At 37.0% G+C, this 14,164-nt stretch overlaps 1 protein-coding gene across 1 annotated transcript; it reads left to right on the top strand.

The window, feature by feature from the left end:
* Window positions 1-451: 451 nt before the first annotated feature.
* On the top strand, window positions 452-13,938 carry LOC137254457 (brachyurin). Its single transcript, XM_067792140.1, has 3 exons — window positions 452-1,147; window positions 11,038-11,213; window positions 13,259-13,938. Exons 1-3 carry the CDS (start codon window positions 783-785, stop codon window positions 13,936-13,938), a joined length of 1,221 nt encoding a protein of 406 aa, XP_067648241.1. The 5' UTR covers window positions 452-782.
* The last annotated feature ends 226 nt before the right edge of the window (window positions 13,939-14,164 follow it).

The following is a 14,164-nucleotide window of genomic DNA, read 5'->3' as shown; positions in this document are numbered from 1 at the left end:
CCTCCAGATGCGTCCATGTAATTTTTAATTTTTACAAAACTTTTTATGGCTAATTTATGGAGGTTTGAATAAATCGAGTAAACGTCTCGGTAGATTGTGAATTGGGAAGCTTAGTGGTACTTATAATTCAAAATTTCAGATTTTTGAGTTAGCTCCCTTTTGGCTTAGGTGTGCTATATGTAAAAACATATTTACAACTGCCACTCACAGGGAATCCATATCAATTCCATAATTTATCTGTTATAAACTTAAACGAATAATTTATCTTTTTTAAAGTTTATAAAAGTAACTGCCACAAAACATTCGGCGCTTAGTCGAAATGCGCGCGTGCGCAGTAACGGTTCGCGGTGTAATAATTCAAATGATGTTTTTGGCAACAAATATTAGTGTACGGAAGACAAGTTGATATTTACAGATATGTATATTTACAAATGCTCATACAAACATACTTACATCAATACAAGGTGCAAATCAAATGTTGCAAGTAGCTAATAAAAGTTTGCAGTTTTGCTAAGAAAGTTCAAAATCAAGTGGTTTTTTTTATTATAACTCGTTTTCATCATTGAAGTTCGTAAAAAGTAAATACAACAACAAAGGTTACAAAGCGAAATACGCAACTCATCAGAGTAATTACGGGGCGGCAGCGTTATCACCTTTCGCCTTGCATGTCGGAAAAAACTAAAAGCAAAAAGTGGCAGAAAATTAAAAAGTTAAACTGACAACAAGTTTTAGTTAAAAGTTAACAAAAAAAAAAAAAAATAATAATTGTTATAAATAAAGTGATGATTCCGCATTTACGCGCATCCATAGCACTGCAAACGCTGCTGCTTGCGTGTCTAGTGGAGCGCTACGTCTCAACTACTTGGCGTCAAGTCAAACCAATGTATCTACTATCTATGGATAAACAGTTTGAGGATTTCTCTGGTGAGCCGATGGTCTTAAATTTGGAGGTAGATCCTGTCGATGAGGATACAACGGCAGATCGTACACAAGCAATGGATCGCATATTTGGTGGCAATGTTGCTGAGCGGCATAGTTTTCCCTATCAAGTTGGTTTGCTGTTGCAGCGTCCAAAGGGTTTATATTGGTGTGGTGGCGCTTTAATTTCGGATGAATTTGTTTTGACTGCAGCGCATTGTGTGGATATGTACGTACATGTTCCTAGTTGAATACTTACTATGAAATGAATATTTACATTAAAAATGGATGCCAAATTTAAACGACAGCTATTATTTTTAACTATAATCATTCGTCATGGATAGCCGAGTTCTGCCGTTGCATAACAAGTCATGCCAGTTATGCCTATTTCGTCTCTCCCAGCTCAGTGGATGTCTTCCCCTTCCTTCGCTTCCTAATGCCGTATGCTGGCACGAATATTTTTTTGAGTCGGAACGTCTTCAACGATTCCCAAAACAAGGCCTATCCTAGTCTTTTGGGCGGGAACGCCTCCATCGATTCACAAAAGATGATCCAGTTTTTTCAGTTGTGGTACTACGTTGTTCGCGTTTACGCGCCCCCGTAAAAAAAATTAACTCAATCCCGTAAAAAAAAAATAACATAACTTACATAAATTTTTCACTTCACATTGTCAGTTTTATTTCATATAAAATAAGATTTACTGGAGCACTTACATAAATGAAATGTTAGATTTCATTGTTTGATTTGCTTTCATTAACTTTTTCGAAAAATGTACATTTTAAGAGCTTGAATCAGCCAAGGAAAACCTTCCGTGCTTCTTGGTCTGAGAATATGGAAATTACCGATTCAAAACTAATGCTGCGATATGTCGAAATAAAATGTGATTTTAAGTTGGTTGAACATTTTTTAAAGATAGCGCTTATAAAATTGTGTCAAAAACGTTTATCTAACTCAACCCTCAAACGGGCAAACTCGTAATACTGTTCAAATCAAGTTCATATTTTGCGGGCATGTAAATGTTGGCTATGTATGCTTATAAATAAGTTTTCAGTAAAAAATAATGTCTGGAAAAGAATTTATGGGAGAAGTAGTGAACACCGTTTCCAGACGGTCTTGCCGGTTCACGTGTGTATAAAGTTACAAAAAAGTAGGCACGTGTTTTTAAAATATTTTTATTATGAAAAGATCGTAATTCAAACAATTTTCTTTAAATAAAGCTTACAAAAACATAAAGTAATAATGCACTAAAGCTTGGCGTTAACAACGAAAAGTAACACAACATAGATATTTTTAATTCATTTTGAAATATTATGGGGGATGGGCACGACTGGTATCATCCTAAAATTTATTTATTTTTGTGATGGTAGTCCCAAAAACAATTTTTGTCTATTTGCAATATAAATGCAGATTACATTTGGAACAAGTGGCTGGTTATTCGACTGTTTGCAATGTTTGTAGCGTTTTTTCCCGTTTCTATCCATCCACTTTAGGAAGTGATCATGGCCGTCAAATCGGGCATCATCGAGAAGATGAAGAGCTCTTTTCCTACCATTGAGAGACCAGCCTGTTCAAATAGTGAGCGATCAATACTTTGCCCCGATGTCTGTCTACGAATTGTCCGATTTTCTTTGAAAAGGACAAGACCAGCAGCTATTTCCTCACGGAATTGCGGAGCATTGTACTGGTTTTTTCCTTCGGAAATATTGTTCAAATCGTTTGCTTTCTCAGAGCGCATACGTTTATACAAAACATAAGCATTTGTTGGTGCCATGTCCACAAAGTGATAAAAAATCCTAGTCATAATATTTCGGCTTTTAGTCTGAATATGAATACGACCGATAAGACTGTCCATCAGATCGACTCGGCCCATGTGAGCATTGTATTCTCTAATAATCTGGGAAAGTTTCCTTGCATGAAAAGCTTTTGTTTTCTATCATATCTTGACACTTTCGCTGGTTGAATATAAGTATTCGCTCTCAAAAAAGGTTCAATACCAACATATGTAGATGTCAGACGTACACATTTATTATCCTTCCATAACACCGTGGTCACCGGCTCCTTGAAATGAGGTGACATAATCTACGGAAATCCTCTGCTTTCTTTGCTCACGTCAGCGCCAGTTGGCAGCTTGCAACCAGGAATGCGATTGACCAAGAAATCCCTTACCTCTCATTGTACAAAATCGGGACTCGTAAGCGAATGACAATATTTGATGTGGCTCCAAGATATCGTGTGATAGGCAAGACAACATTATCGCCGGCACCATTGTATATTTCGAAACGGTAGGCAAAGCCGTTCGTGTCCATAGCAAAAATAATTTTCCACCTCATTTGTGCGGCTTATTTAGCATATATTGTAAAACTAGGTTGAACTGGCGGTCCAGTAGCTTCAACTGTTGGTAATGGAGATCGAGGCGTTTTGGACGATCTTAACCATCTTTTTGCTATGGGTGTAGACGATGTGTATGGGGTTTGTGAACCAATCGATTTGTCGAAAATCAGTGTTGAACTAGCTACTGGGTGTTTGATTGAACTTATATGCAGCGATGAATTTACAGTCTCGTATCCTGAGCCTCATGCATTTTATTTATACATTCTGCAATTATATGTTCAGCTGAGTCATTTCCCTCGCCATTATCAATGACATGGTCAGGGTTATCGATACTGTCATCACTGCTGAAAGTTTCGTCTTCGACTTCCACGGAATCGATGAATTCTATCAATTCTTCATCGGATAATGCTTCCAAATTTATTTTCCTTTTTTGGGCAACATCTAGAGCGATCCATATTTACCACAAAACTATATATTCCCTGCAATGAAAGCATATCTTTATGTCAGTATGGAATAATTTTTTACCAACAAACCGCTGATACCGCCTTGAGACGGCCTTGCTTTTATCGAATCCAAACCCAACTATAAATTACTTTTTCACTTCAAACCATTTTTAAAAATCAAAAAGAATATGTAAGGTACTTACCGTAAAATTATGAACTTGATTGTTTTATTCTAAATGTATCTCTTTTTAAAATGAACAAGTAAGGAAGGTTAAGTTCGGGTGTAACCGAACATTACATACTCAGTTGAGAGCTATGGTGACAACATAAGGGAAAATAACCATGTAGGAAAATGAACCGAGGGAAACCCTGGAATGTGTTTGTATGACATGTGTATCAAATGAAAGGCATTAAAGATTATTTTATGAGGGAGTCGGCCATAGTTCTATAGGTGGACGCCATTTAGGGATATCGCCATAAAGGTGGACCAGGGGTGACCCTAGAATTTGTTTGTACAATATGGGTATCAAAAGAAAGGTATTAATGAGGGTTTTAAAAGGGGGTGGTGGTAGTTGTATATGTGAATGCGTTTTCCAGATATCAACCAAAATGTGGACCAGGGTGACCCAGAACATCATCTGTTGGATACCGCTAATTTATTTATATATGTAATACCTGCCAAGGTTTCAAGGGTTTTTCTTTCACCCTGCAGATCTTTTTCATTTTCTTCTACTTAATATGGTAGGTGTCACAACCATTTTACAAAGTTTTTTCTAAAGTTATATTTCGCGTCAATAAACCAATCCAATTACCATGTTTAATCCCTTTTTTCGTATTTGGTATAGAATTATGGCATTTTTTTCATTTTTCGTAATTTTCGATATCGAAAAAGTGGGGTGGTCATAGTCGGATTTCGTTCATTTTTTATACCAAGATAAAGTGATTTCAGATAAGTACGTGAACTAAGTCCAGTAAAGATATGTCGATTTTTGCTCAAGTTATCGTGTTAACGGCCATGCGGAAGGACAGACGGACGACTGTGTATAAAAACTTGGCGTGGCTTAAACCGATTTCGTCCATTTTCACAGAAAACAGTTAACGTCATAAAATTTATGCCCCTACCAAATTTCAAAAGGATTGGTGAATTTTTGTTCGACTTATGGAATGGAGCCACGCCCATTTTGAAATTTTCTTTTATTTTTGTATTTTGTTGCACCATATCATTACTGCAGTTGAATGTTGACATAATTTACTTATATACTGTAAAGATATTAAATTTTTTGTTAAAATTTTACTTAAAAAAAAATTTTTTTAAAAGTGGGCATGGTCCTTCTCCGATTTTGCTAATTTTTATTAGGCGTACATATAGTAATAGGAGTAACGTTCCGTCCAAATTTCATCATGATATCTTCAACGACTGCCAAATTACAGCGTGCAAAATTTTTAAATTACCTTCTTTTAAAAGTGGGTGGTGCCACGCCCATTGTCGAAAATTTTACTAATTTCCTATTCTGCGTCATAAGTTCAACTCACCTACCAAGTTTCATCGCTTTATCTGTCTTTGCTAATAAATTATCGCACTTTTTCGGTTTTTCGAAATTTTCGATATCGAAAAAATGGGCGTGGTTATAGTCCGATATCGTTCATTTTAAATAGCGATCTGAGATGAATGCTCAGGAACCTACATACCAAATTTCATCAAGAGACGTCAACATTTACTCAAGTTATCGTGTTAACGGACGGACTTGGCTCAATCACATTTTTTTTCGATCCTGATGATTTTGATATATGGAAGTCTATATCTATCTCGATTCCTTTATACCTGTACAACCAACCGTTATCCAATCAAACTTAATATACTCTGTGAGTTCTGCTCAACTGAGTATAAAAATGCAAAACTCGATAACCAATTTTAACGCTATTCGCTATTTCACTCGTTCCCTGCACTTCACTGAGAATAACTTTGAAATGCGTTGTCACAATACATTAAATAATGCATCAAAATACTACTAAAAGTTATTTGCACTTATTTACCGTAATCTTTGGCGACAAAAATGTGTATTCTCGACTCTGAAGGAAAAAAGAAGAAGACTGTCTTACCCGTTTGAGGGTTAAAATCTCTTTTTATTTCGACTATGACTATGCCCCATAGTATTTGATTGGATGCTTATGATTTTAGTTTAGTGATTTTCAATTTTAAAACAATTTTTTGTAGCAACAAAATATGTATGTATCTATGAAATCCTAGTTAGAGTACTGTCAATACTGCTTTGCCTTGCCGGGCCCCCAAAAACCTTCCGGGCCCAGAGCAATTGCCGTTTCTTAAGCTCATTGCTATCAATATTATCTTATAACAGATTGTATCACCCCGGTTTAGATCTGCTTCTGGAGTTACCTTGTTGTTTTTGTTGTTGTTGTATTAACAGTGCTTCGCCCATTCAATCGGCACGACCACTTACAAATTGTCATCACAAGTCCTCTAACGGGAGTCCAAGGAAACTTTCAACAGGGGCCGACTATACGGAGATAGGTGTAAGAGGCTTAGGTTCCACATTACAGTTGAAAAGATGGTTGGTGTCATGTGGGGACACATCACATGCAACGTTACGTATGTCAGGGTTGATTCTGGACAGGTAAGAGTTTAACCTGCTACAGTATCCAGAACGAAGTTGGGCCAGGGTTACTCGTGTCTCCCTTGGTAGTGTGCTTTCTTGAAGAATGCATAGAGATAGAAGTTGGGGCACAGTAACGCGCATATCCTTCGGAAGTGTGCATTCTTCTTCGGGGATGTCTGCAAAGGCGGGAGCCTGAGTTTGAAGGAAATCACAGACTCTGCATTCGTGTTGCTCTAGATCATACTACACCAGATCTCGTCATAGGGCTTATGCAAATGTCTTCTTATCTACCTTCGATGTGCAACTACATCAATCAATTGTCTTTTGGTATGCCTCGGTGCTAGGACGTCTTAAGAAGATATTCCGTGGCAGTTCTAAGTGGGAAATTTGGCAGCCCTGCTACTTTCTCCCTTGCAACGATTTGAGTATTTTGATGCATCTTTGTGCATTGTAGGCAATTTCGCATGCATTTGTATTGAAGCAGAGACTGTGTTCGAACGTCACAACCAAAAGTTGTTGGGGTTCCACAGTGGTAACTTTATGCCATCGAAGTGGCTGTCCCGTTGTTGTGTTATGTGCAAGTTCCACGTCGTGAACAATATAGCGGTATGTACATTAAATGTGAAAGAAACGTGTACAAAGATGTGAAAAATTTGAAGAGAGAAGGGATATAAATGTCAAACAAATATTTTTCCCTGGGCACAAGAAAACCTCACTACGCCACTGATTTCTTCTTCTGCAAAGGTGGGATATTGCATATTAATAAAGTGGTTCAGTGTGGATTTGGTTAAAAGCCTGCTTATGCTTTCCTGGATCAAACGGCTGTGTTGGCAGGTGCCGGATCTCGCCATAGTGCTTTAGGGGATGTTCCCTTAATCCGGTGCTAAATCAAGCAGTGTTTGCTAGAATGTCCTTCTAGAGTTACCTTCTTCAGCATAATGGTGTTCCTCAACGTCATTTCGCAAATCCTTATAAGATTTGCAGGAAGCTCATTTTCGAGCTGCCAAAAACGGTTTTGAAGTAGAGAAATAGATAGTGCATGTCGGTTTTCCTATCGCCGTTATTTTCCGGGATTGGCTTATTCTGAAATTCTAGTCGATAGTAGGTTTTCAAGGTCTGCTGACTATGACTGATATGCTGACTGTCACCCAGTCTTTGTGCTTTCTGAAGCTTCGTAATATTCCATTCCATACCATTGTACGGAATAAGTAACAGATTGCTGTCAGAAAGCAGGTGCGATGTTGGCTGGTCAGTCCGTGAGGACCTCATATAGACTGAATGAGTTCATAGCTTTATCAGAAGTTTGGACAACGACCACACTGAAAACTCATATCAAATACTAGGAGCTATGTTAAAAAATAAGCGAGAGCTAGGTAGTAAATAAATCAGCTGAATACTGCATAAGAAGATTATCAATTAGTCGGGCGTATCTTGATTGCTACAAAACGGTGAGCCGATTCGAAGTCTTTCCATTGAAAAATATTCCCACGGCAGCCGGTTTAATGTACCGGAGCGACTAGGGACTTTTTTCCCGACCAAGGGCTGTCATTTCAGTGTAACTTTATTTAATTTGTTGCGCCGCTCCCACCTTGTATAGACTGGAAGTGCTATCGTGGAACCAAATGATGATTTTTTGCCCGCCGTCTCGTAAAGAGTGCCAGACACAATAACAGTATCATGTCGTGCCTCTAAGTTTTTTAGGAGTGTTTGCTAAATTTACAGCTGAATAATATGAAGAATAAGTGAGGAATAAGAAAGATCTTGATAGTGAGAGGGTAAAAGTATCACACCAGTAGAGCTGGGAATATGCTACGGTGCACAGTGTAACTTTTTTCATTTTTAGGATGCCAAAAGTTCAAAAAACAATGTTCTCCAATCCCTAAAATATTTTGACATGCAACAGATTAATAACGAACTTTTAAGAAAATGTATGCACAGCAAAGTAAAAAACCCACGATCACCATGATAAGCATTATGAAACTTGGATAATTGAAACCAGTGTAAAAATCATTTCACAGTCCAAAATTTTTGACCAACTTTGTGGCCACGTGGCGGATTTTCAATAACTGTTTTGACTTCAAACTATTTTATTTAACATACTTGGGTAGTTTATAACAGCATTGGTAAGTTTCAGCCACGTAGGCATTTTTTTAAATTTTTTTTTTTTTTTATACAGCCACTAAAAGTTTGGTAAGCTTGGAAAATTTTTGGTTTTCAATACAATAAAACTTTCCTGATTCCGCCCAATTCCATGGAACGAATACATAGAGTGGAAGGCACTCGCAAGCCGTGAAAATAGGCACTCGAATGGAGTGGAATGAAGAACAGTAGGAAGACCAGAGTTGCATTGGACAATCATTGCATCAATATTAAAGATAAATTTAGAAAAAATAATTAAATAGGGTAGAAGGGGGAGGCTTCGACATGAGGGAGGCTTCGACTTTTTCAAATTTGGTCGCCGTTATTACTGCCACTGTTCTTATTCCACGAATAAACAGTAACCAAATTGAGTGTGATGCTGTCATGAAAGCTATTCAGTGCTTGTTCAACGACGATAGTATGCAGACGAAATTTTTTATTTTGGAAAAGTTTTGATGTAAAAATTGCTGGTAAGTATTCGCGTGTAAAGTGTACATACAATATACAATATATAACATGAGTTTTCTGCCGATTAATACTGCAATAAAATTAAAATTTATTGCTTTTAAAGACTTTTTCAATAACACTAAGATGTATTTTTTGGAGCGAAAAATCTGAAATAAGTGCACGGGGGAGGGTTCGACAATATGTTTTGGGAGGCTTCGACAATTGTAGAAGACAGACACTTGGTTTCAAAGCAGGATATAATACGTATATTGCCCACACCTGAACATCCACCAGGAACTTCACGCGCGCAAAGCAAGTTTATTTTTAACTTTGATTTTTCAAATTTAGATGTTCGTTAAAAGTACAGTTATAGTTTATTTTATGCTTACATTTCTTATGTTTTTGTTCGAAAAATGTATTACTGTATTGAAATAAATCACATCAAATATGAATTAAAAATCGTATTTAGAGTTTTTTCCAACATCCTTTTTTTATTTTGCTGGTTAAATTGCTATATTTGATAAATGTCGAAAGCTCCCACCCAATGTCGAAGCCACCCAGATGACTGACGAAGCCTCCCTGAAAAAGGGAGGTTTCGTCATATTTTTTGTTTTTGGTTATTTGATTATAACTAAAAAAAACAAACAAGTGGAATATTAACCACAAATCCGAAGTGTCATAAACATACATGGCATCAGTAATTATGAAAGGAGTTATCTATTTCTCATTCTAGTTTCTCTAAAAAATCGTTTTCTCTTAACCTGTCGAAGCCTCCCCCCTCTACCCTACTTGAGTATAAGCAAACATTTTCTTTCAATTACTCCAATTAATGTGTCCTAGATGCTATATATTCCAAAATTATAACATTTTATGTCTGTTTAAAAATTTAACTTCAATTTCCCTAAGATTTCCGTAATATGGCCATTAGTGATGTTTGTGTGTGTGTGCAAATTTTGAGCGATCAGCTGTTATTTGCGCTACTTGGTAAAGTTTACAATGCGACTAAGTAAGCTGCGTTCGATATATGTATATATGTACGTAGTCTCTCAGAATTATAACTCTAATTGCCATGAACAGTTACTTGAGTTTAACAGGCTATGTATTGGGCTGACCTCTCTCCTAATAATAAAATACACCAACTTTTATTGAATTCAATCGAAAACACTGAGCGAGTAAAATTCGTACACATCACCTGTTAGCCAACAGAGTAGAGCTAACTATCCTTAAATATATTGCATCTTTAGGCCTGATGTACACAGAACGATTTGACGACCCATAAGTCAATAACATATTAACTCTTTGCTTCGCTTTATAATCCGCAAACTTTATGTAAACAGATATAGGTACAGCAGGCCGCGTCGATTTGTGGGGAGGCAAAAAAAGCGCCCATTGCTCTGTGAAAATCATATTCTAGGGATCAAAATAAGAAACTTTGCCGAAGGAACCATACCTCTAAAACGAATTCTGATATCCCCCCTTTGGGTCGTAGGGGCAAATTTTGAAAAATCCCACTTTGAAATGCCTATGTTTTTTCTTTTTGGAGTTTATTTTTCTCTTTAGAAATTTTTTTAGTCAGAATATATGTAAATGAAAAAATGAATTTAACTTAGTAATAGAAAAGAAATTAAAAAAAAATTATTAGAAATTAGCGTTTTTACAACGCCCTTTTAAAACCAAGACATCACTGTAATGCATTTGCATGTCGTAAACATAGTTGTGTGGGTTTTTTATTCAACCGTTTTAAAAAATGAAGGTATCACTGTGTCACAATTGCAGATCGTAAAATTGCTTGTGTTGTTTTTTTTAAGCCACCACAAGACACAGCAGGTAGAATTGAAAATGCCCCTACCCAAAAGTTCGACCCAAAGGGGGGGGCATCAGAATCCGTTTTAGAGGTATGGTTCCTTCGGCAAAGTTTCTTATTTTGATCCTTAGAATACGATTTTCACAGAGCAGTGAGCAATTTTTAAATCGACCCGCCCTAAGGTAGAGCCAAACATTGAGCTCTTCTGTCAAAGCGAGCCAAAGGGAAGCACTGGACAAAGCGTTTTATATATCTCCGGTCTTACTGTGTACTTGGCATTTGTAACATTTGAAAAATTCAACTTTACATTATTAACCAAACTGAATTTTTTATTTTCTAGGGCTAAGCGTGCTTTGGTCTTTCTTGGTGCGCATGAAATCAAAAACGCCAAGGAAATGGGCCAAATACGCGTTATGGTCAAACGAGAAAACTTTATAATATACCCATCGTGGAATCCTCGTCGATTAAAAGATGACATCGCTTTAGTGCGATTGCCAATGTCCATCGAATTTAATGGTAAATATTATATTTTTACGGTCGTAAATTTTATGTATGTACGTTAAGGGCATGGTGAAAACCCATCTTCAATTAACGCTAGCTGATACTTTATTTGATATAAATCGTTCGTTGATCTGTAAAATAAAGAGCTAGTTAGCGTTAACTGGAGAATGTGAAAATGTTGCCAAGAAAATGATGGTCCTTAAAAGTTTCACATCATTTTATATCAAGTCATGACTAGAGCGTCCGATGGACCGCCCATCTAAGTATACGCAAACATAACATTTCCCCATAAAGAGGAGAGAAGTCAATACCTTTAGAAAAACTAGGTATAACATTGCTTGTGCTCTGAAAGGATCTAGGGCAAGACAAAACCCACATAGCAGGTTAGGAGATTTTCAAGTTACAAAAAGTTGAGGAAAGCGGTGCATAGGGATCTGTTTTTGTTCTTTAAATAACAGAGATTATCATGGAAATATTCTTGCACAGATATCGATATCTTCAGCAAAATACCAAATACAAAGAAAATCACAGGGGCATACATAGGCTCTTCGCCTCTCGGAAGTGTTTGGCCAACACTCCGAGTGTATTTCTGCCATGAACAGCTTCTCAGTGCCTTGCAGATGCCGCTCAGAGGCGGCGTGAAAAGATATAGGCCCCGTCCCGCCGACTTGTAGGAAAAATTGAAAGGAGCGCGACGCAAATTGGAAGAGAAGCTCGGCCTAAAATCTCTTAGGAGGTTATCGCGCCTTGCATTTATTTTAATATCGTGGATAGCTCCCAGAATGCTGGCATAGATAATTTTGATGTCGGTCCTGGGCACGATTTCAATACGTCTAAATGTGGCCTTAACCCCAATCTTGCCCCGGGCGCTACTCACAGGGGGCGCCAAATGGTCCGCAAAGCTGAACTTCCTGTATAATTTGTATTTTTATTACAACTGATTTCTGGAAAAAATTTTCTATACTAAAAAATGCATGCATATATCCGGAACACTTGCGACAGGTTGTGGAACAATTGAAAGCATATATCTTTTTTTCTCACGTTCAACGTTACGATGGGAATTATTAAAAAATGCTTTAAAAAACTGTCAAACGTGAATCTGAAACACGATGGAGCGACAGAATACAAGCGGTTAGCGTTATCGTCGATAGGCTAGAGAATGTAGTAGAACACTTAGAACAATTAGAAGAGGACACAAACACCACAATTGACACCAGAAGCGAAGCTATAATTCTGTTGCAAAATATAATAAATTTTAGTTTTATAACATTAGTTCATTTCTGGTATGAAATCTTAAGGACGATTGAGCGTGTGCAGCACATATTACAAGATCCGGAGATGAATTTTAGAAAAGCGTATCATGATGTTAAATCATTAGCGACTGAACTATCCGAAATTCGAGATACTCTCTGTGAAGAAGCAATAGAAAAAGCGAAGCCTCTTTGTGAAAAATGGGATATTGATATAGTAAAACGTGTAAGAAAGTGCCGCAAACTGCCCGGAGAATCGGCCAGAGATGTTGGTCTTTCAGCAGAATGTGAAATTTCTCGCGTAATGAAAAGTGTACTCGATCGTTTCCAACAAGAAATACGTACGATATTTACACCTTTAAATGACATTAGTTTTAAATTTGGATTTCTCTTAGACGTTGGTAATTTGTTAAACAAGGATAACAATGACTTGAAAAGAAATTGTAAAAACTTGGGTGAATTTTATAATAAAGATTTAGATGAAACAGCACTTTTTATCGAAATATTTGACTGCAAGATATTACTTCGCAGTAGGAAAGAAATTGAACCAAAAACTCCGTTAAAAAAAAAGTATTTGCCTCACTACGCCACTCCAGGTATATATTATTTGATTTCGGCAGTGAATAGGCAAGCACTCCGAGAGTATTTCCGCTTCTCAGTGAAAACTCATCTGCTTGGCAGATGCCGTCCGGCGTCGGCATAAAACATGTAGGTCCCGTCCCGCCAATTTGTCGGAAAAATTATATTTATTTATTTATTTTTTTTTATTCGACTTCCTTAATATGTATTTGTTTTTGTTTTTTCTTTTAGAACGCATTCATCCAATTCAATTGCCTCATCGAAGTTATGAATATCAAGATTTTACAAATAAGATGGCCATCGCTTCCGGTTGGGGTCGTTATGCCATGGGTGCGCATGCCATAAGCAATGTGCTACGTTACGTCAAATTGCGCATCATTGACGGTCATACGTGTAAACATAATTTCCCCATCTCATATCGCAGCACCAACATTTGTACAAGTGGTAAATACGCGCGTTCCACATGCAATGGCGACTCTGGTGGACCATTGGTACTGCGGCGCAAATATTCAAAAAAACGTATACTTATTGGACTTACCTCTTTTGGCAGCATACATGGTTGTAATCTTGGATATCCAGCGGCATTTACTAAAGTTTCATCCTATTTGGATTGGATTAGTGATGAGACGGGTATTGAATATTGGCACGAAAATTCGAATGCAATAAGTTTTAAGAATATTTTAAGAGATTATGCAAAAAAATATAATATTAAATATGCTTATCCTAGTGAGGATACATCTGAAGAGGGAGAAGAGTGGAATGATAGTACAGAAGAGATACCGGAATTTACATCGGAACGACAGCGACATCCAACTAGAGTTGGACGGACATCTCACACGTTGCTGCCAATGGCACGTCCCGTTGTGCGTTATTCAGTGCCGAAAGAGTATGAAAAATATGTATTTTTATAAAAATAAATAAAAATAGAGACAAACGATTTAAATACTAAATAAAGTTACTGATAATATTTATCATATGAAATTTAAGTATAAACCACTTGTTGAAATTTATAATGAGATGAGTTCCTTAGAAATATTTCCTGTATTTTGCGAATGCTGTATGAAATAAACCCGGAGCGAAAATAGGAGACAATCAAGCAAAACACAGCAAAACAATGTCAGCTTAGAAATCAAACGC

The sequence above is a fragment of the Eurosta solidaginis genome, chromosome 5 (genome assembly GCF_040869045.1).
Source record: "Eurosta solidaginis isolate ZX-2024a chromosome 5, ASM4086904v1, whole genome shotgun sequence".
Taxonomy (NCBI): domain Eukaryota; kingdom Metazoa; phylum Arthropoda; class Insecta; order Diptera; family Tephritidae; genus Eurosta; species Eurosta solidaginis.
The sequence above is the reverse complement of the archived record's forward strand: the minus strand, read 5'-3'. Positions and strand labels throughout refer to the sequence as shown.